Here is a 27,061-nt window from a genome sequence, read left to right as displayed (position 1 = left end):
AACCACTATATGGAAGGCTAGGAATATAGCTCCCCTACAGAACGTATGCCTGAGTTACATGAGGCTTCGGGTATAGTTGCATGTTTCTCCTAAAGGTTCGTGTGCTAGAAGCTTTGCTTCTGATGTGGTGGGACCTTTAAGAAGTAGGGTCTACCAGAAGGAAATTTGGTCATAGAGGGTGGGGGCACTACCTTTTGGACAAGATTAATGTAGTTCTCACAAAACCAAGGTAGTCCCATCAGGACAGGCTTTTTACAAAAGAGTAAGCTTAACAATGACAGAGTAAACTTACACTGAGGCTGGGATATGTGGCACAGTGGTAAAGTACTTACCTAACATATGCAGGGAAAAGCAGGAGGACTACATAGAGTTCAAAACTAGCCTTGGCTGCAAGACAGTCTAAATAAGCTGAAAAATTTTTGCCCCAAAACAAAACAATCTCTGCATCATGGTGTAACCTGTGATATCCCAGCCATAGGGAGACCCACAAAGAGAATGATGGATTCAAGGCCAGTCCTAAGTAGACCCTCTAAACCAAAGAGGAGCGATAACCCTGTGATATGCTATGCCTATTTCCCTGCTACTATGAACCACTCACCTCAAGATTCTCACCACAACCAAGTAGATGTCATTGCTACATTCTTGAACTTTTAGAACTATGAGCAAAATAAGCCTCTTTCTTTCTCTTTGTTACAGCAGTGGGAATCAGTAAAATACGCCTTAGTTTTGTGATGGTGAGAGCTGTGGTAGCTTTCCTATGTTTCTATATGTACAGATGGCTTACTTCTGTATGTGTATATGCAGACCTATGTGTGCCTGATTTCCAGGAAAGTCAGAAGATGGCTTGGGTCTCCTAGAGCTGGAGTTACTGATAGTTGTGAATCACAGTGTAGATGCTAGGACTCACACCCAGTGTCCGCTGCAAAAACAAGTGCTCTTAACCACTGAGCCATTTCTCCAGCTTCAGCTGCTTTTTTAAAACTTTACTTTTCTCTATCTTATAAAAATATTTAAGCATCCAACTGATGGTTCAGCTTGGTGATTGCTTAGAAGCGTGAGGCTTGAGTGGTGTACTGAGCAACACACACAAATGTTAGGTAGAATTCCACAGTAGAAATACTAGGGAATAAGCCCCAGCAGTTTTTCACCATACTTTGTCTCTCTGTTGTTCTTGTTTGAAGCCCTTTATATTTTTAAGCAAATCTGTCCTTGGCATCGTTTGTTTCAGCCCAAAGTACTTGGCTCTCACATAGCATTTTCCACTGTCATCATTAACAAAATTTGTCAGTGAGTCTGCCGTGTCTGTTGCCAGATTCACAGTCCCCCAGTTGTCAACAGAACTTCAATCAGATCAGGTCCATAGAAGATCTGCCTGTCACATGAGCTCACCACACAAGCCAGCCGGCCCCAGACCCACATCTCTGCCTCTGAAGTGCTGGCTCAGCTTATCATCTTGGTGCCTTCTGATAAAGACAGCTTGCAGAATGCTTTCTACACTGACTGCTTGCTCCCTCCTTGTATCCCCCTAGGTTAAAGTAAGCTAGGTGTCACTGTTAGGGGCCTTTAGTCACAAAGGAGCTGAGGTGACACATAATCGGATGCTCCTAAACAAGTGTTAGGCCCCAGTGCCTTAGAGTTGATGGTTACATGACAAGTAGTTTTAGTCTAGGATTGAAGAGAGCCATGCATGGTGGCCTACACCTGCAGTTCCAGCATTCAGGAGGTAAAGGTAACAGTATGAGAAATTGTTTTGTGAGCACTGTTAAGTTTCAGCACCTGAGAGGCAGAAGCCAGAGGATCTCAGTGAGTTCTAGGACAGATAGTCTACAAAGTAAGATTCAGCTAGGACTACATCGAGAGACCCTGTCTCAACAAGAATGAATGAGTTGTCACGTGAACTCACCCTAGAAGGTACCGTCTTGGGGAACAAATGAATTTACTGAGTGTGCTTATAAAGTGTGGGTAAATCCCAAAATAGCCATCCCACCAAAAGTCTTACCTCAGAAGCTATTTCATGTAACTGCATAAATGAAGTCCAATTTTTCAGTTAGACCTTCACCCTCTATTATTACTTTCTGTTTCCCTTCTTGAGGGATGGATGGATGGATGGATGGTTGGATGGATGGATGGATGGGTGGGTGGATGGGTGGGTGGGTGGGTTGGTGGGTATGCACACACATGGAAGCAGCAAGCCAGCCTTAAACTCACAGAAGGCATGCACCACCACACACCTCTTACACCCCCCAAGACTTCGCAACTATTTCATTGTGAACAGAATGCCATAGAGATTAGAGGAAAGTAGAGAAAGGAGTGGCTGGAATCTCAAGTTAGCATCCTTTGTGGGTATTCACAGTTACTCAGATAAAATAGTGAAGTTTGTTATGTTGTTATGCTCAAAGGACAGCATTCTTTGGTTTTGGGGGGGGGGCAGTGAGTGAGACAGTTGTCTCTCTGTACAGCCCTGACTTTCCTGGAAAACTATGTACACTCACCTGCCTCCGCCTCCTGAGTACTGAGATGAAAGGTCTGAGCCATCATGCCCAGCAGATTTAGGAGATCTGTAAAGAGACAAACTGGCAGGACTCTGTTGATGGATGGGAATGTAAGAGTGGGTGGAGTCGGTAGTGGTTCTCAGGGTTCCAGCTTAAGGAAATCAAAATGGGAGTAAATGAAGGTTTCACATATAAGCACAGGGAATCAGTCTCAGAACTAACCAGAGTTTTTTTCTTTAAAAAAAAAATTAACATATTCGAAAGTGGTGCTGCTAAAAATGGTGGTGTATTGAGTTGAGAAAAGTACACCCTTCACACTTAAGTAGCCATTAGCCATGCAGAAGCTGCCAGATGCAAATTTTAGGGCTGAACAACTTCCCTGTGGATTTTGTTGCGAGGATTTTTAAGACAGACTGGTTGCAGCAGCCTGGGATCTAGGTTGCATGAATGACCAGGGACCTGGGAGCCAAACTTCAGACAAATCCTACAAGACTTCTGGTTGTGGCCATGTCAGTGATAGATAAAAGGCAAGCAGGAGCCTTAGCTAGGTAGAAGTGCAGAGTCAGAGCCAGCCACCAGGGATTAGGACAGCAGGCCTACTCACCGCCTTCCTTTCTGGGTTTTTTTATCTCTCAGTTCCAGCCCTGACCACTAATCATAACCCCACACAATAGGAAATACAGTCCTCACAGAAAGAGCTTTAAAAGGCTTCAGCAACTGCCAAGCCTCCAAGAAGCAGTCTGGTTTGCAGTTTTCACTTACAGTATTAAACATAACCAATTTTCAACAACAATTTGCAAGGCACTCAAAGAAACTAGGGGAATGTGGCCTATTCACAGGAGGAAAAGCAGTGAACCTATTATACAAATGCTTAAAAATTGCCAGGCATGGGCTGGAGAGATGGCCCAGTGATTAAGAGCACTGACTGTTCTTCCAGAGGTCCTGAGTTCAATTCCCAGCAACCACATGATGGCTTACAACCATCTATAATAGGGTCTGATGCTCTCTTCTGGTGTGTCTGGGGAATGCGATAGTGTACTCATGTATATAAAATAAATAATTTTTTTAATTGCTAGGCCATGGTGGGATGTACCTTTAATTCAAGCACTCTCGAGGCAGAGGCAAGTAGATTGAGGACAGCCCTGGTTACACAGAGAAACCCTGTCTGCAAAAGCCAAAAAAAAAAAAAAGCAGAGGGAGTGATGAGCAGTCACCAAAATGCTTGTTGGCATTAGTCATCAGAGCAGTACAAGTCAAACTGTAACAAAGCACTATCTTGAATTCCCCCACCTCCATTTTTTAAAAAATGAAAATCTATTGTCTTTGTCAGAGAATAAAAAGAAGAAACAACGTCTTTCTAGATGGAAGAAACCAGTTCCACAGTGAATAAGCAAGAGTATGACAAGACACCACTGAAAATTACAGTGATTTTTCAGCTTCAGTAAAAACTATGAAAATGTAATAACAGATTTGAGCAAGCAAAGGAATGAATCAGAGAGGGCCAGCAGTGTAGCTCAGTTGGTCTGCTTTATATGCAGTGCCCTGAGTTTATTTCCCAGCATGGTGTAAACCTGGCTATAGAGGTGCATACCTGTACTCTCAGCACTTGGAATGCCAGAACAGAAGGATCTAGAGTTTAAGGTCATCTTCAACTAAATAGCACATCTCTGAGGTTTACATTAGACCTTGTCTCAAAAAACAAAGAAAGAAAAGGGCTCAAGGTGACTTATGGGTAAGAACTCTGGCTGTTCTTTCAGATGACCCAGGTTTAATTCCTAAAAGCCATCTGGCAACTCACAATGGTCTATAAGTCCGGTTCCAGAGAGGATCCAGTGCCCTCTTCTGGCCTTGGAGGGCACTGCATACATAAGTGGTACACTTACATACATGAAGGCAAAACATTTAATACACATAAAATAATGAATAAATTGAAGAAAATGATAAGTCAGATTTTTGAAGATTACTGAATTGACATTTTCCAGTTGGGAAAATGGGAAGAAGAGAATAAAAAAGAGGAATATATAGACCCTAAGGGACCTGTGGCCCATTATCTGGTATAATTCCTATTAAGAGGGTGCAAAAGAGGCCAGAGAGAATACTTGAAGAAAGAATGGCTGAAAACTGTTTAGATTTAGGGACATGAACCAGTGTCTTTAAAAGCGCTGAAATAAGACACATGAGAATCAAACTGCTAAAAACCAAGAGAAAGCAGACAAGTGTTTTTTGGTTTGTTGGGGCAGGAATTCGTTTGTTAGCTGATTCTGAATACTAGAAATTTAACCTAGGGCCTTACATGTGCTTGACAAGTGTTCTCCTACAGAACTAGCCACAGCCCAAATAGACAGAGATCATGAAACTAACGAGAGACTGCAGCCCAACCCCAAAACAGGTCATTTCAGTTAGGTATTTCTTTAAGAAAATGAGCAGAGCCAGGAGTGGTGACAAAATAACTGTTAGGGTGGCTCCACCAAAATGACTGCTTGGTTTTGTTCTGGGTGAAGAGGAATGAGTTATGTGCTGTGTGTACGTATGTGTCTTCATTAGTCACTCTTTTTTTTTTAATTAACAAATATTTTTATTTGGATGAAATTAATGTCTCAGCATTTAAGAACGTACTGCTCTTTGTCCTATTGCTTTGATGAATCACCATGAGCAAAGCAACTTGAGAAGGAAAGGGTTTATTTGGTCTACACTTCCATACTCATTCATCATCAAATGAAGTCGGGAAAAGGAAAAGAACCTGGAGGCAGGAGCCGAGGTGAAGGCCATGGAGGGATGCTGCTTACTGGCTTGCTCCTCATGGCCTGCTCAGCCTGCTTTCTTACTGAACTCAAGCCTAGGAATGGCAGCACCCACAATGAACTGGATGCTTCTTCATAGATCATTAATTAAGAAAATGCCCTACAGCTGGCTCTTATAAAGGCATTTTCTCCATTGAGATTCCTTCCTCTCAGCTAACTGTAGTTTGTGTCAAGTTGACATAAAATCCCCCAGCATTCTCTCAGAGGACCCAGGCCATTTCCTAGCAGCTACATAGTGCTCACTACCTCCCACTACTCAAGTCTGTGGGGTTCAGGCTTTTTTTTTTTAAAACTTCATGGGCACCAGACATGCACATGGTACACATATATACTTACAAGCAGAACACTCATATACATAAGATTAAATAAGCCATTTTTTAAAAAAAATTACGTGCAGGGCAGGGTAGGTACATCCTTAATGCCAGCTTTAGGAGGCAGAGGCTGATGGATTTTTGTGATTGAGAGCCTGGCCTACATACAAAATTCAAGGCTAGACAGAACTATACAATTGAGACCCTGCCCCTTTTTTTAAGACAGGTTCTCTGTACTGTAACTTAGCTCTGAAGACCAGACTGTTCTAGAGCTCAGAGATTCACCTTTCTCTGCCTCCCAGATACGGAGATTAAAGAAAGGCATGATGAAACCCTGTCTCTTAAAGGAAAAAAAATGTATGCAGACACACAGCTTATGAAGGTCAGAGAACAACTTTCAGTAATCAATCAGTTCTCTCCCTCTACCATCTGGGTCCCAGAGACTCAGGTCCTCAGGATTGGTGACAATCGTCCCCACACTCTTAAGGCATCTTACCAGCACTTGACCCTATTTTTTGAGGCATGGTTTTTCACTGAACCTAGAACTGAAGTAATTCAGCAAGACTAGTTGACCTGTCTCCAGCTCTCTGGTACTGAACTGACTGACATGCATAGCCACACTTGGCTTTTTTGTGGGTGCTAGGAATCTCAATTCAAGTCTTCATGCCTGTATATGGCAAGCACTTTACCAACTAAACCATCTCCTCCAACCCTACCCTAGTTCTTAATTTTTTTTTTCTCTCTTAAGATTTATCCATAATACCAGCACTCAAGAGAAAGAGGTGGGGTTCTATAAATTTGAGATCAGCCTTGTCTACATAGGGAGTTAGAGACCAGCCAGGACCACAGAGTAAGTTGTTGATGGGGGAAGAGAAGGTGTGGAAAGAGTAGGGAGAAGGAAACCCCCAAGATTACGTCCCATTGTTCTTGGGTAGTAAAGCAGTGATGTCAGCTGGCTGCATAGAGGATGTCCCTGAGTCTTCCTGTTGAACATGAGGTCAGCACACAGAGGTAGCCTCAGCTTAGGCTTCTCTTCCTGTCCTGCTTCTGGAAGCACATCCTATGAGACTCTTTCCTGCCTAGTTCACAATCTTCTTGCCAGACCACTCTAACAACAAAAGCAACTATGGCTTCTTAGTTCCATCAGGCAGCACATTCTCATAGTAGCAGTCCTTTCTGTATAGGCCCATTCTGGCCTTTCTATTTGTTGTTCTTGTTGATTTAGAGGAGGTGGTGGTGGTGGTTGATTTTTCAAGACAGGGTTTCTCTCTGAAGCCCTGGCTATCCTACAACTCAGTCTGTAGACCAGGCTGGCCTTGAACGCAGAGATCTGCCTGCCTCTGCCTCCCAAGTACTAGGACTAAAGGTGTGCTCCACTGCCCAGCAGCACCTTTAGTCTTAACAAGCAACATTAAGAAGTGTCTTCATGGACTGGAGAGATGGCTCAATGGTTAAGAACACTGACTGCTCTTCCAGAGGTCCTGAGTTCAAATCCCAGCAACCACATGGTGGCTCACAACCATCTGTAATGGAATCTGATGCCCTCTTCTGGTGTGTCTGAAGACAGAACAATGTACTCATAAATAAATAAATCTTTAAAAGAAGTGTCTTCGCAGTTGCTCAGTAACCAAACTCCTTGTGCTGCTCTCAGCTGGCAGTAGTCATAAAGTCATTTTAAGTCTAGTCTCCTAAACACACTCAATTCTAGCGCAGAGGCAGACACAGATAGAGCTCTGATCATCAGCCTAGTCTAATGGTGAGCTCCAGGCCAGCCTAGGCTTTCTAATATCCTGATTCAAAAGATTAGTTAAACTTGGTCTCCTAGTCAACAAAACTTAGAAATCATTTTGTTCTTCTGTTACTTGAACTGGGTGTAGATTCTTTCCAAGCTAAAGTTCTGCTTCTCTTCCTTTCAGGTCACTAGCAGATTGGACCTCAATAAGTAGCAGCCAGTGTCGTATTGCATTTTACTCTTGTTAGGTACATAGTCTGATGTCTGGGTGACAAACTGCTGCAGTGTGTGAATAGCTGAAGTGCACGCAGTAGAAGCACTTGCTGCCTAGACTCACCTTTAGATCAAATCACATCCTGCTGGACACCCTTTATCTCTGTAGCAAATCTGGTTTGATCCTGCCTCCCTCCCCTCTGTCTCCAAGGTCCTCAGTGTAACAGGGAAAGCTGAAGGGTATTGGTTTGTAGTTGGGAGCAGCAATACAAAATACCAGCATAGTAAGAAGTATCCTGGCAAAAGTAGTGTGCCCTTCTTATCAGTTCAGATGCTTCTAGAAACAGTCTCACTGTTGGGGAACTGTAAGAATGTGGCTTGGGAAGTGTACTCTGTCAACAGGGGAAGCAGTAGACTGCACGTAGGATTGCTTACTCCCAGACCAAGTATTCAGAGATCTAGGATATATAGGCTTGGAATTCCAGTTCTTAAATCACTAGCTTTGCACAACTTAGATTTGGTTTAGGAAGGAGCCGTGTTTCTTCTCCCTGTTGTCAGCCTATAGGATTCCTAGAATGAAGAAATCATTTTTCTAAATGTTAAATGCCACACATTATATCCATTATCTGAATTCTGAAGCTACTGTAGAATATTATGCTCTCAATTTAAAAGTGAGGAAACTGGGTCTCCAGGCAGTTGGGAAATTTACCCAAGCTAGTACAGTTGATAAACTTGGAGCCAGTTCTCAGACTCCAAAACATGGACCCCTCCACTGTCTGAATGTCAGGAAAGGGCTCAAGCAGTCCTTACAGATGGGAATAATAAATCTTAATGACTGTAACCATTTTATTGGCCTCACCTTCCCTGAAACTCCAATTGTTGTTGTTGTTGTTGTTTGTTTTGTTTTGTTTTTCTCAGTGAAGAAAAAATGACTGCTGCTCGAATTAGAAAGTGCCACAAGTGTGGAACTGGCCTCATCAAATCCGAAGGCTGCAACCGCATGTCTTGCCGCTGTGGTGCCCAGATGTGCTACCTCTGTCGAGTTCCAATCAATGGCTATGACCATTTCTGCCAGCATCCTCGATCTCCAGGAGCCCCTTGCCAGGAATGTTCCAGGTGTTCCCTCTGGACAGACCCCACTGTGAGTAGATGCATGCATGTCAGTCCATTTTCATATATGAGAAAAAAGCCATACGTTCCTGTAGTGAAAAATACCTTGTATTTACATGACAGGTTTAGACTCATGGAAAAACACAAGAAATTGTATAAACCAATAATCACAGGGAAAACTGAGAGTGTCATCAAAAACTACTCATCATAAGATACAATGAGTGTGGTGGGCATGCCCTGTAGCCATCCTTAGGAGTCTGAGATAGGAGAATCACTGAACAAGAGAGAGTTACCCCCATCTCAGAAGTCTGTGCACAAATCGCTTCAGTCCCCTAGGTGGTAAACATTGTCTCTGCCATCTAAAGTGTCACAAAATGGGAGAATTGTGGACAGCACACTGCTCCCACCAAATCCCCCCAGCTTTCCCTGGAGAGTGCTACAGAATCCTGGGGAGCCTGCAGACAAACGTGACTACACACCAGCGATTTCAGCACTCAGAGGACATGACAGGACAGGTACAAGTATAAGGCCAACCTGGGCCATGTAGGGGACCCTATCCCAAACATTTTTTAAAGGAAAGAAAAACCAGATAAACATGTTGTAATTCTGCGATATAGTATATTGTAGAATTGCAAGGGCAGGTTAATATTAGCAGCCTTCTTAATGTAATTCACCATACTGCTGCAGTTAGATGTTAACAGACTAAAGGGACTCAGACCTTCATTCATGATTCCAACTTGGAAAAATACCATCATTAGAGCACATGCCTAACATGCATTAAATCTCCAGAACCATAAGAGAATAATAAAAAGCCAGGTGGCACACACCTTTAATCTCAGCAGTTAAGAAGCAGAGGCAAGTGGCTCTTAAGTTCCAAACCAGCCTGGTCTACAGAGCAAGTTCCAGGACAGCCAGGGCTACACCGAGAAGCCCTGTCTCATAAAATAAAATACCAACAACAACAATAGGGGCTAGAGAAATGGCACAGCAGGCAGCATGTGCTGCTTTTGGAGAGGATCTGTTCAGTTCCCAGCCCCTACATGGTCGCTTATAGCCATCCCTGGTTCCAGTTAGGGGTCTGCTACATCCTTCTGACTTTTGTAGGCTCACAGATAGAAGTGTGGGCAAAACAATCATACACACAAAGTTGTTTTTAAGACTTTTAATAGTACCAGGCATGCAAATCCTACTGAGCAGGCACATCTCTATGAGTTTAAGGCCAGCCTGGTCTACAAAGCAAGTTCCAGGACAGCCAGGGCTACACAGAGAAACCCTGTCTTGGGGGAAATTTAATAATGTTGGTGAGCACCTATACTCCCATCACTGAAGAAGTAAAAAGAACTCAGAAGTTCAAGGTCATCTTCAACTCTGTTTAGATTCCAGACCCTCATAGGGCTATGCAAGACCACCTCTATATATCACAGGGGGAATGGAGAGATGGCTCTGCAGTTCAGATCACTGGCTACTCTGATCAGAGTCTCAGATCAGAGGACTCGGGACATGCCCAACACCTATTTGTTGGTTCACTACCTCCTGTAACTCTAGAGGTTTCTATACCATCTCTGGCCTTGAAGGACACTCCACACCTGTGGTACACAAACATATGTACAGGCAAAAGAGCTATACACGTAAAATAAGTAAATCTTTTTAAAAATGAAATAAAATGACCCTTTTTTTCTAAAGAAAAAAGAAAAAAAAACCACATAGGAGCACTTAGGAGGCTGAGGTAAGAGGATTATCTGGGCTACATAAGAGCCTATCACAAAACAACAAAAGCAACAACACATATATTCATCAGCTTGGTTTTGGGGGGTTTTGTTATTGTTGTTTTAAGATTTGTTTATTTGTTTGTTTGCTTGTTTGTTTGTTTGTATGAGCACACTGTAGCTGTCTTCAGACACACCAGAAGAGGGCATCAGACTTTATTACAGGTGGTTGTAAGCTACCATGTGGTTGCTGGGATTTGAACTCAGGACCTTTGGAAGAACAATCAGTGCTCTTAACCACTGAGCCATCTCTCCAGCCCAATGTACTACTTTTTAAAAGATGTTACGTTTAGAACCACATTTCAAAATGCAATTATGTATGTCAGTTTTCTCCAAATATGGAAAAACTGTGAAAGAATGATGTGTAGAAAACGTTACAGATAGCTGGGACCACAGACCAGTCGCCACAAGGCCAGCTGGCAAGCAGGACTGAGGATTGCTGGGCCAGCATCAGATGGCAAGGGTGTAGCCTATTTCAGGGGCTGCTTTCAACTTGGCACTTGTTGCTGGTCACCTCAGGCTGCTTACGGTTGACACAGTTTCCAGATACCAGAGCTGAAAATTGGTGCCTTAGTATAGTCTTCTGGTTTTAGAAATTGGCATTTACTAAAGTATTTTGAAAACTCTTGAGTCAGCATGCTGTCACCCAAGGCAAAGACCTTTTTCTCTCTCTGGTGTGGAAATGTACTGCATACACAACCACAAGAGGCAGTCGGGTCACAGTCAGCCGCTCTGGTGGCCATGGACAGGGTAATCTTAAAAGCTGGTTTGAATCCATGTTAAAAAGTTCTCAGGCGTGGCTGGAGAGATGACTCAGTGGTTAAGAGCACTGACTACTCTTCCAGAGGTCCTGAGTTCAAATCCCAGCAACCACATGGTGGATCACAACCACCTGTAATGAGATCTGATGCCCTCCTCTGGTGTGTCTGAAAACAGCCACAGTGTACTCATGTGCATAAAAAAAAAAGTCTCAGAACCACCACAGTGGGAAAGCAGAGATGCTCTGGCGGCTGTGCGTGCCTGCCTCAGTAATGCTTTGTCAGAAGCAGTGTCCTATGGCTCATTGTGCCAGTGCTCAGTTGAAGAACAGCCTCAGGAATTACCTGGTCATGCAGCTCACAGCCCAATGAGACCTCTAGCAGGGAGGTGCCTCCAAGGTGGTCTCTGGAACAAAGCAGAGATTTTATGTGTAGAAAGTCTAATTTTCCCAAATTGCTAGTTGTGGGGAGGCAGCCTACAAGGGAAGGGAGAGAAGGACTATGCCTCAGGTACTTTGATATGGGCCTGGTCATTCTGCCAGCTCCTGTCATTGCCTGTTCTTTCTAGAGCCTTACTTATTTCTAGAAACAGCACAGTGGGCATTGCCACACAAGGTCAGGAGTTTAGCAGCCTGGGCCGAGCTTGTTCTCTCCCGCATGCCTCCTCTTCCCCTACATGAAATTCTGTTTTGCACCCTGTCTGCCATAGCAAGTACCTGTTCCTGTTTTCTTGTTGAATTGCCATCTTGTAGCCTGAGGCAGATTCCGTAGCACGAAAAGAAGGTCAGGCAAATAGCAGTCCCTCTGATTTCCTCTGGACCATAGTGGAGATTTTGTTCCACTTGTCCCATTCCCATCAAACCAGGGATCAGCCTGCTCTCCTTGATTTTCACCAGGAGATGGATTGAATTCCAAGCCAGCATCTGCTGAGTCCTCTGAGAACACAAAGCCATTCAGACTTGCCAGGGACAAAGCTCGCACTGTCCTGCTCCCAACCTCTGCTTCATTAACCAGCAGGCCAGGAAGAAGCTCAAATTGTCAGCAGGGAATTGTTCTGCACAGCTTGGGGTGAAGAGAAGTTTGAGCCCTTAATGACTAGAGGTGGTCTGGGAGCCTCAATGGACTCTGTTCTAAGGGCTTAGGTGGTGAATGACAGCTCTTTCTCTGTTTGCTACCACAAGTACCTTGCAGTGAGTATGCCAGAAACAAGTCACAAAGCATGCTGCCTCCTTTGGGAAGAAGAGAAAACAGGCGTGATATGGGACAAGGGACATAGCTCAGTGGTACAGTGATTGTATAGCATACAAGGCCCCAAGTAAGAGGGGGGGAGCAGGTATTGCTCCGCAGTGCAGAATTGTGCAGACGCAGAACTGAAACCCAGAATTGAATTCTCCTTATCTGTACATGGCTGGGAATGGGGCAGCCAAGAGAGGAAGCTGTGTTCACAGGAGCATCGTCACATGGCAGGATGCTTTAGAAGAGTGGTGAGATTGATGGCATGCTCTGTAAGTGCCTGAGTGGGCTGGGTTTAGTTCAGAGTACCGCCCACTCCACCCCCAAAGGGTCAAAGACATAAGAATTGTTAAAGACATGGCATGGTACCCAATATCTTTAATCCCAGGTCTCAGAAGGCAAAGGCAGGCAGATCTCTGAGTTGAGGATGGCCAAGAATAAGACCATTTCTCCAAAACAAAAGAAAAAAGAACTTATTATTATTATTATTATTATTATTATTATTATTATTATTAGCCTTGAAAATTGATTTTAAGAGTCAGGCATGATAGTCCATGTCTACCTGTATAATCTCAGCATTGGAGAGAGAGAAGAGGATCACCATGCACTAGAGGCTGTCTCAGAAATACCCTAAAATCACAAAGTCAGGGTTTTTCTTGGATTTGGGTGTAGGAGTCTGTTCTGTGGTGGTGATGTTTTATAGTGCTAGAGATAGAAGCCAAGGCCTGAGACCTGCTAAGCTAGCACTTCACCTCCAAGCTACATCCTGAGCTCTTTGCTGCTTTTAGTTTGGGGTTTTGTTTTTTGAAACAGGATCTCATTTGACAGTCCAACTGCCTCATCTGCCCAAGTGCTGGCACGACAGGTGTGAGCCATCACACCAAGCTTCTTTGAAAATGTGTGTTTGGAGCGAGTTCTGAGAAAGCACTAGGGCTTTCCTGCCAGCTCGTGGGAAGTGCCACAGCACCTGGCTTAGCGCCATCGTGTGTTTGCTGCAGTGATGTGCTAAGGCACCTGTGTGGTCCCAGACTCACAAGTGAAGTCAGTGACTAGTAACTCAGCTTCTACACCTACACCAGGTCAGCTGTCCCCAGGTCCTGCCTTCTCCCCTCAGTGCCCTCAGCATCTTGGAGACTTTGGCTCTTGTAGTCCATCAGAAAGAGGACAAGGGGCTGCAGGAGTAGATGCAAGAGGGGTGAAAAGAAAAAGTAGAAACCTAGCAAGGAGCGCTCTCTCGTGCTGACACCTGGGAAAACTAACTGCACCTCACCAGCCACCACCACACCTGAGGGTACAGGAGCGTCATGAGCATACTAGAGACTAAACCCCAGTCTTCTACAAAAACTTGACACTCTAAAGCTCTAGACCATCTCTAGCACCTCATCATTCTCCCTTAACTTTACTTTTTTTTTTAAAGATTTATTTATTTTATGTATGAGTCCACTGTAGCTGTCTCTAGACACATCCAAAGATGCCATCAGATCCCATTACAGATGGTTGTGAGCCACCATGTGGTTACTGGGAATTGAACTCAGGACCTTAGGAGGAGCAGCCAGTGCTCTTAACTGCTGATCCATCTCTCCAGCCCAAATTTTTATTTTCTACAAAAATAAAAAGGAGGGCTCAGAATGTAGGTCAGTTGGTAGAGTACTTGCCCAGCATGCATGAAACCCTCAATTCTGTTCTCTTCAGATCCTAGCATGGTGGTACATATATCTACCATCAGTCGCAGGATTCAAATGGAGACAAGAAGATAAACCGGTCAAGGTCTTCCTCGGCTACCTAGTGAGTTCAAGGGCAGTCTGGGTTATATAAAATCCTTGCCTTAGAAAGAAAGAAAAGTGACCCCACCACCACCCCTTAGAACAATGGTCACTGTTAGGCAGGGCCACACGTGCTGTTGGTTGGTTGGTTTGTTTGTTTGGAGACGGTCATTATTATGTTACCCTGTGGAACTTTCTATGTAGACTAGGTCTACCTCAAACTCACAGAAGTTCACCTGTTTCTGCCTCCCAACTGTTGGGATTAAAGCAGCAGCCCAGCTTTATTGAGCTGTTTTTCAATATAGTCTGACTGCAAACATGTACAATAACTACCCATCATTCACAACCTCACAACCTCCCCCTTCTGAGCCTGCTAGTGGTGGCCATGCCTTTAATCCCAGCACTCTGGAGGCAGAGGTTGGTGAATTAAGTTCACAACCAGCCTGCCTAGTCTACAGACTGAGATCCAGGACAGCCAGGGCTCCACAGAGAGATATCTGGAAAAACCAGCACAAACCAACAAAACTCCCTTCCTGTAAAATGTAAGATTCTCACCGTAATACACTGACCTACTCTTTGCTCAGAGCTCAGCTTGTTGCTGTGTGTCCTCCTCAGTAACTGAGAGAGCAGTCGGCCTTCACATCCCTCATGAACCATTTCAAAACCTTCTAGCAGTAGGTTGTAGCCCATGCCTTTAATCCAGGCACTTGGGATGCAGAGGCAGGTGACTCTGAGACCCTCTCTCAAAAAAAGGCTTGTAGTCAGCAGCTTAGAGAGCTGGCTCCATTGTTTCTGAAGAACAATACAAAGAGGCGCATGGGAGTGGGCGTCATCACTGAAGCATTTATGAAACTTCCCTCACAGTACAGTGCTTTTGGAATGGTAAGTGGGACTTCGCTGTCAGCATGGCAGGGAGGGACATTAGTTTCCAGTTTTTGCAGATTAGGAAAACTGTCCAGGATCCTGGATTTGGTGAAGCCAGAGTAAAAGCCCAGGTCTTCTGCTTCTTCCACAAATAGATGGCCAAGATGTGCCCATGGGGTCTCAGTCCTATGAACCAAGTAGGCCTTACAGTAGAATGTGGTGCTCAGTGGACACCTTCTCAGCTGAGCAAACTACAGATGGTAGAAGAGGCCCTGCAGCTCCACCTCCTTGATGGGACTACTGGGTCACTAAAAGACTCAGTCAGGGCAGACAGCAGGTCCTGCCTTGAATCAAAGCTTAGTATATTCCACACTGCCTCAGGTCCTTGTGGAGGAGGCGCCCCAGTCAGAGGCATTTGGATGCTTGGCTTTTGTGACTAAGAAGATGGCTGCTGAAGCTAGAGGCTGGTCTGGAACTGTCTAATCTCTGCTCCTCCCCAGCACATTTCTATTTCCCTCTGCACAGCATGTGCCTCCCTAGCTGGGCTTTCCCCTCCATCTCCCCCGCCCCCATTTCCTGTTGTAGGTAGACAGCTGGAGTGGGGGTTAGGAGCTGCTGTTCTAATGAAGTCCCACAACTGAGCTGGGAATAATTTGAAACTAAATCTCTAGCCCTTTGGAAGCCTTTCATGAAATCCTTGCAAGTTTATTAACAGCAGCTGTGGCCACACATGACCAGATTCATGGGGGGAAGGGGCTGGATCCAACAGCAGCAGACTTGCCTGTCATCTTTTTAGGGGGAAAGAAAGCTAAGTCAAGTCACATGAGCCTGGCCAGCAGGCAAGCAAGTAATGACAAATCAGACTAGGGTTTGGGTTCATAGGGTCTTGGAAAGGAAGGTCTTAGCAACCAGCTGTGCCTGGTGATGGCTGTTAGGAGCTGACCTGCAAACACAGCCTCTGTCTCCACTACTTGCAGTTTCTCTTCTGCGGTTTCTTTGTGCAAACCCCACTATGTGGACAGCTGTAGTGCTTGTGGTTGAGGGGCCAGCAGATGCCTTTGCATTTCAGCTCTTAATGAAAACTTCTCTGGTGATTTCTACCTCACTTCCTGTGAATTTCTAGAACAGCTGGGCTCTGCTTTCTCCCTCAAACTCTGGACCCAACTTCCCACCCACCTGCCAGCCTTGTAGCCTTGCATGTAAAACAAGCCTTTCCTGCTGCCGTCTGTGTCCTGCTGAGCTCAAAGAAATCAAGGATGGGAAATAAAGCCTCTCCCACCCTCCCTTTCTTTATTGAAAGCACTCTTCCAGGGAACTGCTGGATGTGAGGCACCACATTTCACTTTCATCTTTTGTCCTTGACCCTGCTGTTGGGGTGCCACAGCCCACCCTGGGGTGCTTCCCATACTTTCTTCCTCATTCTCTCCGAATGCAGGTGATCTAAGGGCTTGCTTGTTAAGATAGCTGTAGGGGTCAAAAGTACAGGCACTTCATGATTGAGTTCTGTGACACCCTGGTATGTCCTCACCCTCTTTCCTTAACACTGGCCGTCTCCACCCACTTCCCTATCAGCTGTCCCTGCTCTTCAGAAAGAACACAGACAAAATTCTTCAGGCCTATAGCATTCTTCTAGAGCCCAAGAGCCAGGGAGAGCATTGCCGGACTCCTCTCCACTGTTGCCTGTGACCAAGGCAGGCAGATTGGGGGTGGGTGTCAAGATAGCCTGAGGTCTGTAGAGCACTGGGGTCTGTAAGTCTAGGCCACCTACCCTTTAGTGCCCTCTGACTGACCCTGCCAGTCCCTGTGTGAGAATAGAAGCCATGGTGCAAAGTCAAGCCAGAAGAAAAGGGGGAGGGGACCATTAGAAATATACCAGAATGTTCTTAGGAGTTAGTTACTTCTGGTAAGTTTTTTGAGTTTTGTTTGCTGTTCTGTTTGAGGGGTTTTGTTTGTTTGTTGTTTGCTGGCTTGTTGGGTTTTATTTGTATTAACCCAGGGCCTTGCTTATTCTGTACATTCTATCGCTGAGCTAGACTCTTCACCTCAGCAGTTGTGTGTGTTACTGTAAACAAGACCTACCAGGGGACCTTCAACTTGGGGCTAGAGACCCAGGCTTGGGGTCTAGCTCTAGTTCACTCCCCAGCCTGCTTTTTCAGAGAACTGTTGTACCAAAGGAAATGAAGGGTTTCCGATGACTGATCGTGAATATCCACTTAGCACACCTGCAATTGTGGAACTGCCTTTATCAGGCTAACCTGTGAGCATGTGCTTGAATGAGTACATACTCTTCCTCTTTTATTACTTACTTATTTACTTACTTATGTTGATACAAGGATTCACTGTGTGACTGTAGCTGACCTGGAACTCACTATGTATACCGTACTGACTCAGAATCACAGAGAACCACCTGCCTCTGCCTCTGCCTCCCAGTGTGGGATTAAACCATCTACCCCTGCACCCAACAAATATATATAATACTATTTTAAAGGTGTCTTGAGAAAGGATCTCACTGTAGAGCCTGAAACCTGCTATGTAGACCAGGCTGGTCTCAAGCCCAGAGATCCACCTGCCTCTGCCTCCAGTGCTTAGATAAAAAGGTGTGCGCTCCCATTGCCTGGCTTTTTTTTTTTTTTCTTGTTTTAAGATTGTCTTTATGTGTTTGACTCTTTTGTGTGTGGGTGTGTGTTACAGATGGTTGTGAGCTGCCATGTGGATGCTGGGAACAGGTCCTCTATAAGGGCAGGTAGTGTTCATAAACCACTGAGCCATCCCTCCCTTTTATTATTTTCTAGTGTGTGTATGTTTGTGCATACACAAGAGTTGGCAGTGGTCATGAGCCCCTCCTCCCACCGTGGGTACTGTGAACCAGACCAAGTAAGAGAAGCTTGTACCCCAGGGTATACTAGCCCTTGACCCTCTTATGTCCAATAACCCAACTAATCATGAGTAAGGATATTTGGGAACAGGAAAAACAGCATCTTTTCGAGCAAGGCAGAGCCTGAATGAAGTAGACCTGTGTAAACTGTGGTTTGTGTGGCCAAGTGCTCAAGGCTGGAAGGTGGGATTACCCACGTAGAACCTCAATTTCCCATAGACTTGCCTGTGACAGGTCTTTCTTCAACTGAGGGTCCCTCTTCCCAGATGAGGCAAGTGACAGCCAGAAATAGCCATCACAGAGCCCTTCACTTCTTTGGGACAATCTTCTGAAAGGACAGGGCTGGGAGTGAGATCAGGGCTAGACTACAACCTGGATCTGGAGCCCCAAATTGTGTGTTGTACAGCCATATCTACTACTTGGCCGTGTGGCGATCGCCAAGCAGACTGCAGTTTCCTGTAAGTGACTCAGATGAAAGAACTTGAGGACTGTGATCCTGCTCATTCCCAACCTGTCGACCTCTTTCCTCCTATTGTTCCTATTTCCAGCAGCCCCACAGCAAGCCCTTCCAGTCCCTTACTCGGGTAGCCTAGACTGTCTCCTAGGGCCATCTGTTTTCAGACCAAAGGGCAGGAATCAAACCTGAACCCCAGCCCTTCCTCCTTTTTTGAACAGTACAGATTTTTCTTCAGTTGTGATAAAGTGGATATTAGATAAAAATTGTATGTCTGCCCAGCCTGCTTAGCTTGAGGAACTTAAACTGAAGGGAAACTGCTGGGTAGGGACCCTCTACCCAGAAAAGTGGGAAGTGACCAGAAGACACATGCTGGCTAAACAGAGACTTTTTTTCTCTCTAAAAAAATCCTTTCAAAGTTGTTAACACAGCAAAAGCCATCTGATGCAACCATTTGCTCAGAGTATTGTTTGTTTTTTTGCCCAGACTGTCCTGAAACTCAGACCTTCCTCTGTAAGAGTGGGGATCTGCACCCCATGCCTTGCTCATAGTTGAGATCTGAACTGCCTGACCAGCAGTTTACTGGTAATTCCTCCTAAATCATACCTGAGCCCATCGTTTTGGTAACAGAGACTGACATAGGCACCAAGGTTGCCTCCAGATTCCCAGACTGATTCAGGGCAAATAGTCCTAAGGAACTTGGCACCTCAGGGTGTGATCAAAACAAAGGAAGGAATGGGAGGAAAGGCTGGTGACTGTTTCCTGTGCTCAGGAAGGCCTCTTGATCAGCAGGCAGGGGTTGTGTTATGAAAACTTGGCTCATGCCCCCGCTAGTGCTGTGCAGATGGGGGGAGGGGGGAGGAAAGGCACTAGAGTTGTATTAGTCTATTCCTGCAGACTAGCCACAGGAAGCCTGAGGTGGACGTGAAGCAGACAGCAATATGCAGGTGTCTTTATACTGTCTAGCACCTTCTGTCTAAAAGGAAAAGCTCTCCTGTCCCTTACGTTCCAGCCATCCTCTGTGATAGACATTTCTGCCTCAGAGCTTAAGCAATTGGCCGGGAGAATCATGGTCTTCAAGTCAGAAGTGCTGTGTTCAAGCTCTGCCTTGTTATGAGCACATGCTATTTTTTTCTTCCAAATATTTTCCACCCATATTGGTTAAATTTATGGATCTGGAAGGCTAGCTATATTATTCTTCCTAATTAAAATAGGACTCTGAGGAGCCAAGATGGACACCCAGTCTTCTCTTCTTTAAAATGTCATAACACAAAGTCCATGGTGAAGAGCCAGCTATAACCTGTGCTTAAAACTGAGATGTGTTGGTCCTTTAAGGGGCTACACTGCTTCTGTCCTTACCTTTCCTATACCTTTCAGGATAATGCACGGTGTGCACGAACTAATTTACAAGTTAAGAAGGCAAGTAACCCTGCCCTGCTCTGTAGACCTTGAGGACACAGGAACATTTGGTATTCCTTAACTGGATGTTCTTCCTAATCCACTTCACCCAACAAAGTAACAGCTCACTTTCTCTGAGACCTCAGCTTTATGCTCTAAGGAAGTTAGAATAAACTGAGGAGTGGGGAGTGTTTTTTAAAACTAGGGTGTCATGTGACCAAGGTTAGTCTCAGATTTACTATGTAGCTCAAGATGACTCTGATCTCTAATTATCCTATCTCCATGTCCAAAGTGCTAGGGTTATAGGTGTGCTCCATCACACCAGACTCGAATGTGCGATTTCTAAGTACTGTCTTGCTCTATTAGAAGCCTTAGCTGTCTCCTTAGGAAGTACAGGCAATACTACATCTAGGTGTAGAGGGATGGAGTGTGGCAATACAGTGCTAACATTTACATTAATAAATGCTCAGTGGGGAAACCTCTTGCTTAAACTGAAGAAGTCACACAGAGGCTTGTATGGTAGCACACACTTAATAATCCTAACACTCAGGAGGTTGAGATGACTGTAAGGCACTGGCTACTCTTCCAGAGGACCTGAGTTTGATTCCCAGCATTCATATGGCTGCTCACAGCCATCTGGAACTCTAGGGAGCCAACACCCCTTCTGAGCTCTTTAGGTACCAGACTCATATACGACACACAGACGCTTATGCAGGCAAGGCACTGGGGCATATAAAATAAGAAGAAACTGTAGAAGCTGGGCATAGTGGCTCACACCTTTAATCCTAGCACTCAGGAAACAGAGGCCAGTCGGTGCTACAGAGAAAGTTCCTGGACAACCAGGGCAACATAGAGAGATTCTGTCTAAAGAATGTTTTTTTAAGATTTATTTATTATATAGTACACTGTCGCTATCTTCAGACACACCAGAAGAGGGCATCAGATCCCATTACAGATGGTTGTGAGCCACCATGTGGTTCTTGGGATTTGACCTCGGGATCTGTGGGAGAGCAGCCAGTGCTCTTAACTACTGAGCCATCTCTTCAGGCCAAGAATAAATCTTTAAACATCCACTGGAACATGTATTAGAGACATGTCCCAGCCTGTTCCCTTTTTGATGTCTCTAAAGTCTGTGTCCCACCATATCCTGTGGCACTCTCCTACTTTCCAAGTGAGCACTTGCCTCGTACTAAGTTCTTTACAGGCATTGCCCTATCTAATCCCTGCACCAGCCTCTTTAAGTATGACTTTGGGTATGGTTTCTCTGTGTGCTCCTGGCTTTTCCAGGAACTCTCTCTCTGCCACTGCCACCCTAGTGCTCGGATTACAGACCACCCAGCAACCTCGGGTTACCATGTAGAGAATGTGATGCATCACCTAGTGGGTGGGTGTGGTCCCAGTACTCCCCAGACAGTGGACATGGCATTATTTCAGTTTCTGAAATGCTTGACAGGGACTGAACTGTTGTTTCTCCCTTTGTCTGCACACCTGGTAGGTATGACTACATCTGTTGGCACACTGAGGTCAGCAGTCAGAATTTTCCCATGTCGAAGAAAACCTAATTTGGATCATTTCAACCAAATCTGTCACTCGCAGCTGAAGCCTGGAGAAGAGTGCTCACTAGCGTTGCTACAGGACCATCTCCCACAGCCCTCTTCTAAAGTCCCCTATCAGGCCAGGGAACATGCTGCATGGTGACACTCTCCATCTGGGTGGCTTTGTCCTGTGGGTCTGAAGTTCAGAGGTGGGCTTAACAGTAGTGTGTCACAACAGCATGCGGTACACATCTGTGGGATGAAATTCCTGACCTGAGGGACAGGATAGCCCTATGGTGAGATCACTGATTACTGCATGGCTGTGACCTGAGTCGCCTGCAAAGCAGATGCACAGACCTCTCTGCACTGTAGCCTCTTGTTCATCTCAGAACTTTCTTGAGCATCACAGATGAACATAGGAACACTAATGGCACTAGCTGATGGCTGAAGCAGGAGAATCACAAGTACCAAGCCAGCATGAACAACAGAGTAGGACCCTCTCGAGGAAAGAGGCCAGTGAGATCATGCAGGTGGTAGTCAGCCAGTAGCCCTCTGACCCCGCACAGGTGTCATAACATACATGCACACACCACATATTTCATAATCAAATAAATAAGTAGATCTAAATTTTAAACTGAAAGAGACCCAGCATTATCAGAGGTTGGCTGGGTGACTTGGTCTGAAGAGTTGCGTTTTTCCAAGAGCCTCTTACCTGACTGAAACTTGCCCTCATCCCCGTACTAGTGTTTTGAGACAAGAACTCATGTAACCCAAGATGGCTTAAACTCGCTAAATAACCAAGGATCACTTTAAACTGATCTTGCCTCCCAAGTGCTGGGTGTGCAGGCGAGCACCACACTCACTTTGGTTAGTGCCTGACTGGGTAGCCAGGCACGCCTAGGACTCCCAGCACATACACCTCTCCTTCCCAAGTGCTAGGATCAGAGGCATGCACCAAATTTAGCTGTTCATAACCCTTAGAGAGCGATTTCATATGTTCTCAATCAGTTCAGTTGATGTGTCAAGGTCTCCTGTAGTGCCAAAGCCTGCTTCTGGTGGACTTACCTTGAGACCTCCAGCTCGCCGGCAAAGACTTGGTGGGGCTTTTTAATTTTATGTATATGAGTGCACTGTAGCTCATTTTCAGACTATGTTGCCTTCTGACACACCAGAAGAGGGCATCAGATCCCATTACAGATGGTTGTGAAGCCTCCCATGTGGTCACTGGGAACTGAACTCAGGACCACTGGAAGAGCAGTCAGTGCTCTTAACTGCTGAGCCATCTCTCCAGCCCTTCTTTTGGTTTAAAATAGGGTCTCACTATGTAGCCTTCACTAGAACTCATTCTGGAGACCAGGCTGGTCCTAAACCTCACAGAGATCCTCATGCCTCTGCCTCCCAAGGGCAAAAATTCAAGAAAACATTGCACCACCACACCCAGCCCCAACAGTGAAGAGTCTTGTCTCACTGTAAACTAGAGAGCCACTCGGCAGGCTACTTGGGAGTGAGATGAAGCAAACGTGGGTGATGGCTCTGACAGTTCTCACCCAGCCACTCGTAATTTGTCTATATGCAAAACACCTCCCCCTCTGTCCCACCAAGGCCAAACCTCTGCTTCAGGGACACCACTTGAAGCCACAGGCAATTTCCACTCAGTAGGGCCTACCCATATTCAGAGAGGGTGTCCACAAACCTCCTGTGCCCAGAGCTGCAGCTTGGAGTTGAGGAATGCCTCGGGTTTTTAGCTTGTCTGTCGCCATCTGCCTCTGCTTTCATGCAACTCTGAGAGCCCAGACACAGGCCTTTCTAGCACAGAGCCTTCCTCATTAGAAGGCTAGGCAGCTGGTGATGGAAGGAGGAGGGTGCAGGAGATGGGACAGGGCTGCATTGCTCATAGCCACTCGACAGCGTGCTACAGGCTAACCCCTTGATGTTGCTTTTATTCTAGGAAGATGACGAAAAGCTGATTGAGGAAATCCAGAAGGAGGCGGAAGAGGAACAGAAAAGAAAGAATGGAGGCAAGTGTTCTTCCCGGACAGAGATGAGGCTTGGGGAGTCCCTGCCCTCCCTCAGGAGCTCAAAACATGGGAAGGCTTTGAAAGCCATGGGTTTAATTTGATTTGGACACACAAAAGTGTGTGTTTGAGCTCTGGAGGCAAACAAATAGAAGCCTGACTACAGAAATGGGCTCACACCGTGGAGGTTCACTAAGGGATGACAGCAAACCCCTGGGGCTCTGAAGGGGTATTTCACATGGACTATGTCAGGCTAAATAAACATGCCGCTACACTCTGCAAGGGATCACTGGGAAGCTGTAGATTTGCCCTTTGGCATCTTGCTCTGATGGGCAGTGGTGTCTTTTGTCTTGAATTTAACATTATCCAGCCTACTCTAAGAGCCACCACTTCTGGGCCTAGAGGAGCATATAGTAAGGGTCAGTGGCCCTTCCATGGACTGCCCCTAAAGGTGCCCAAGCCCCAGCAGAGTCAGAAGTGGCATGCAGAGCCCCAGTCACAGGCAGGAGTCTGCTGGCATTAGTCTGGTCTGTTCACCTTACTGAATCCCATCTCCCTTCCAGAGAACACCTTCAAACGCATCGGGCCCCCACTGGAGAAGCCAGCTGAAAAAGTGCAGCGTGTAGAAGCCCTGCCACGGCCTGTCCCACAGAACCTGCATCCTCAGATGCCACCCTATGCCTTTGTCCACCCACCCTTCCCCCTGCCACCTGTGCGGCCCATATTCAACAACTTCCCCATCAACATGGGTCCTGTGCCCGCACCCTATGTACCCCCTCTGCCCAACGTGCGTGTCAACTACGACTTTGGCCACATGCACGTGCCCCTAGAGCACAACCTTCCCATGCACTTTGGCCCCCAACCACGGCATCGCTTCTGACACCGAAAGCCCTATCTAGCCATGCTCAGTCCGCAGGAGGACCCAGTCTCCTCTTCTGAGTAGGGCTGGAGTCCTCAGTTCCCTCTCACGGGTAGGCTCATGTCCTCCTGTTCTTACATTTGCAAGATTCACTGCTCCTTCAGGTCTGATACCCTTTGGGTGCAGACTGTCACTGGGCCAGCACTAGGGCAGCTCCCTAGTTCTACCATCTTAGCAGCCAATTCAGTGACCTGACCATGAAGCAAGCCCTTTAATCATTTGCCATACTCCCTAACCCCAGCAGACCACTGAAAGCCCATGGGAAAATGGCCTACCATCCCCAGGCCAGGGCTCTCTCCTTGTTGCCTGAGGCCCACTCAGGTCCAAGGGCCTCAGAGAATCTTCTTGTGGAGAAAGTTTTGTTCTGTTGTTGTCTAAAGAGGTTGCTCCTATTCACGTAGTTTGAGCTGAAGTTTTTTTGTGCTCTACTCAAGTGTGTCCTTACCCATGGAAAGTCAGGTTGAAAGTATTTCCCCAAGGCTAACAACTGCTGAGAGCCAGTAGTTCTGACACTTGACATCAAACAAAAGGGCCCTTTTAGGAAGCTGTCATTTATTCTTGGGTTGCCCCTTTTCTGGGGCAACCTAGGGTGAACAGCATCTCTCTGTCCTAAGGTGTTTGGAGATTTTTCTAGCAGTGCAGATGACCTCATGGAACTGCTGCAATTGTCACAGCAATCCTCCTGCCTGCTCACCTGTCCCTCACTAGTTAACAGTGGATGCAGACAGGAGAGGTCCCAGCTCCCAGATGAGGACAGCTGACTTCCCTGCAGTCAGGTGAGAACCCAGGCCTGCATAGAGTCTTGGCCATGTCCCCACTCCCTGTGTCCCTCCTGTCCAGACCAGGTCTTTGTACTCTCCTCCAGTGTTTGCTGAGTAGGGCTAGCAGCAAGTTTCTCAGTTGTCCTTCCCTTGCTGTGGAGATGTCCCGTGTTCAGAGTGTACAGACTTAGAAGGGAGACGATGTCCCTGGGAAAGGGAAAGACTCCCTGAGGTGCCCATTGTCACTTGAGTGTGGGTAGGGCACACAGTGACTCAGGAGCCCTGCCATGGGTCACTAACTGTGATACTAGTCTGAATGACAGTGCCTTGGAAAGATGGGCCACGTGCTGCATGACAGGATCTTCCCAAGTACCTTAACTATTGTGTATTCGTGTTCTCTGCACTTCTCCAGAGGCCCCACAGGTGGGTGGTTACTCCAGGCACTGCCCCTCCAAGGCCTCATGAGCCACTGGACTGGGTGCCCAGTTCTAGGCTGACTCAGTACCTCTATCACATTGTTCCACCAAGAGGCCAGATGGAGAGACGGGCAGACTGGGGTAGCTGGAAGACCAGGCCAGGCAGGTGCCACCCAGAGCTTGGCACTCCATGAGGAGAGGTGAGGCCAGGGTTGTGTCCTTTAATATAGTCAGTCTGTGGCTGCAGAGAGGCTGCTGCTGCCTGTCTCCATCAAGGAGTGACCTCCCCCAACGTGCCAGCAGGGATCCCCAAGGCAGCTGCCACCTTAACCTCTAGGACCCAGACTGCTTCCTGGTTTGAGAAACTGCCTAGCCACTCCCGGTGTATTTGCCTTAAAACTGGAGAGAATCTAGTATTTGCACTTAGCAAAAGATTTCAAAGTTAAGAGAAAAGTGCATGATCTTACTTGTACAAAAGAAAAAAAAAATTAAGTAGATGGTTAAAGTTTTTCTTTACCTTTTGGTAGTAAAATAGAGAAACCAAGTCTGTTTAAGCTACTGTGTAAAAAACTGTATCATATGTAACTTGAATTTTGTGTAAATAAATGTTTGTGAACGCTTGCTCCTCTTGGCTCTGTTTGTCCCCACTCAAGTTACAGGTCCCCAGGAGCTCTTGGGTGCAAACCAGCACCATGCACCACCCACTTTTCCAAGGAAGGACAGAGGACTCCTAATGGCCCCAGTGTAGACCAGAAAGAAACCCCTTTCACCTGCCAGAGGAGGAACTTGATGCCTTGACTAAGTTCCAGCTAGAACATAGTAAGAAATCGTCTTAGCACAGGCAGTCAGTCCTTGGAGGACCCCCTTTCCCAAATGCTCCCAGTGTGACATTAGCTAATAGCCCTCTCATTCTGGACTAGCCTCATCCAGCTGATGGCTAAGAAAACAGCCGTGAGTCTGGCATAGGGTTTCCTGGCCTGGCTGGCTGGAAGGGGATTGAACTCTTGGAGACCAGCTACATGTACGCCATAAACCCACACCTTCACCACCACGTGGCCAAGAGGAAAGCAGAACAACACTCCAGGAAGACATTGCTTTCCTGCCCTCTATTTGATTGGTCTTGTTTCAAATCTGAAAGATTTGCTAAAGTAAAGCTCAGGAACAGAACTTCTCTACATCCCCAGCTTCCAAAGCAGTCACTGCCTACAGATTTCCTTAGCAGTCCAGAGCCTTCTGGAGCTTCTGTATTGGTGACACATCATCACCTTTGTGATGCCTGAGGCTCTGCAGCTGGGTCAAACTGCCTCTGTCCCCGCCCCAGGCCCCCTTTGCAGGTTCACACACTGCTGAGGCTTCAGGCCTTTGCTTTCATGTTTTTCGGGAATCTTCCCTACCACATATGCTTTCCTGGATACCACGTGCACTGAAGGAGCTGTTTATGACAGGGAGGGTCTCTGTCTAGCCCAGGCTGGACTAGAATTCATGATGTAGAGCCAGGCGACTTCATACACATCTGCCTGCCTCTGCCTCTCTAGTGCTGGAATTGAAGGTGCGTGCCACCAGTACCTACAGATTTGTTTTCTGATGCTTCATTGTGGATTTTCCTGATTTCACAAACATTGCCCTGGCTAAACAGATCTCAGGG

The 27,061-nt window shown here is 46.2% G+C and overlaps 1 protein-coding gene across 2 annotated transcripts in view; it reads left to right on the top strand.

The window, feature by feature from the left end:
• Positions 1-26,014, top strand: part of RNF216 (ring finger protein 216) — a 110,197-nt gene extending 84,183 nt beyond the window's left edge. For both annotated transcript variants that reach the window (XM_080940659.1, XM_080940658.1), the window contains exons 15-17: positions 8,468-8,690; positions 23,254-23,323; positions 23,884-26,014. In XM_080940659.1, coding sequence (XP_080796785.1) covers positions 8,468-8,690; positions 23,254-23,323; positions 23,884-24,200 — 610 coding nt within the window. In that variant the 3' untranslated portion in view covers positions 24,201-26,014. The remainder of the gene's footprint in view (positions 1-8,467; positions 8,691-23,253; positions 23,324-23,883) is intronic.
• The last annotated feature ends 1,047 nt before the right edge of the window (positions 26,015-27,061 follow it).

This window comes from Micromys minutus (assembly GCF_963924665.1).
Source record: "Micromys minutus genome assembly, chromosome: 29".
Taxonomy (NCBI): Eukaryota; Metazoa; Chordata; class Mammalia; order Rodentia; family Muridae; genus Micromys; species Micromys minutus.
The sequence above is the reverse complement of the archived record's forward strand: the minus strand, read 5'-3'. Positions and strand labels throughout refer to the sequence as shown.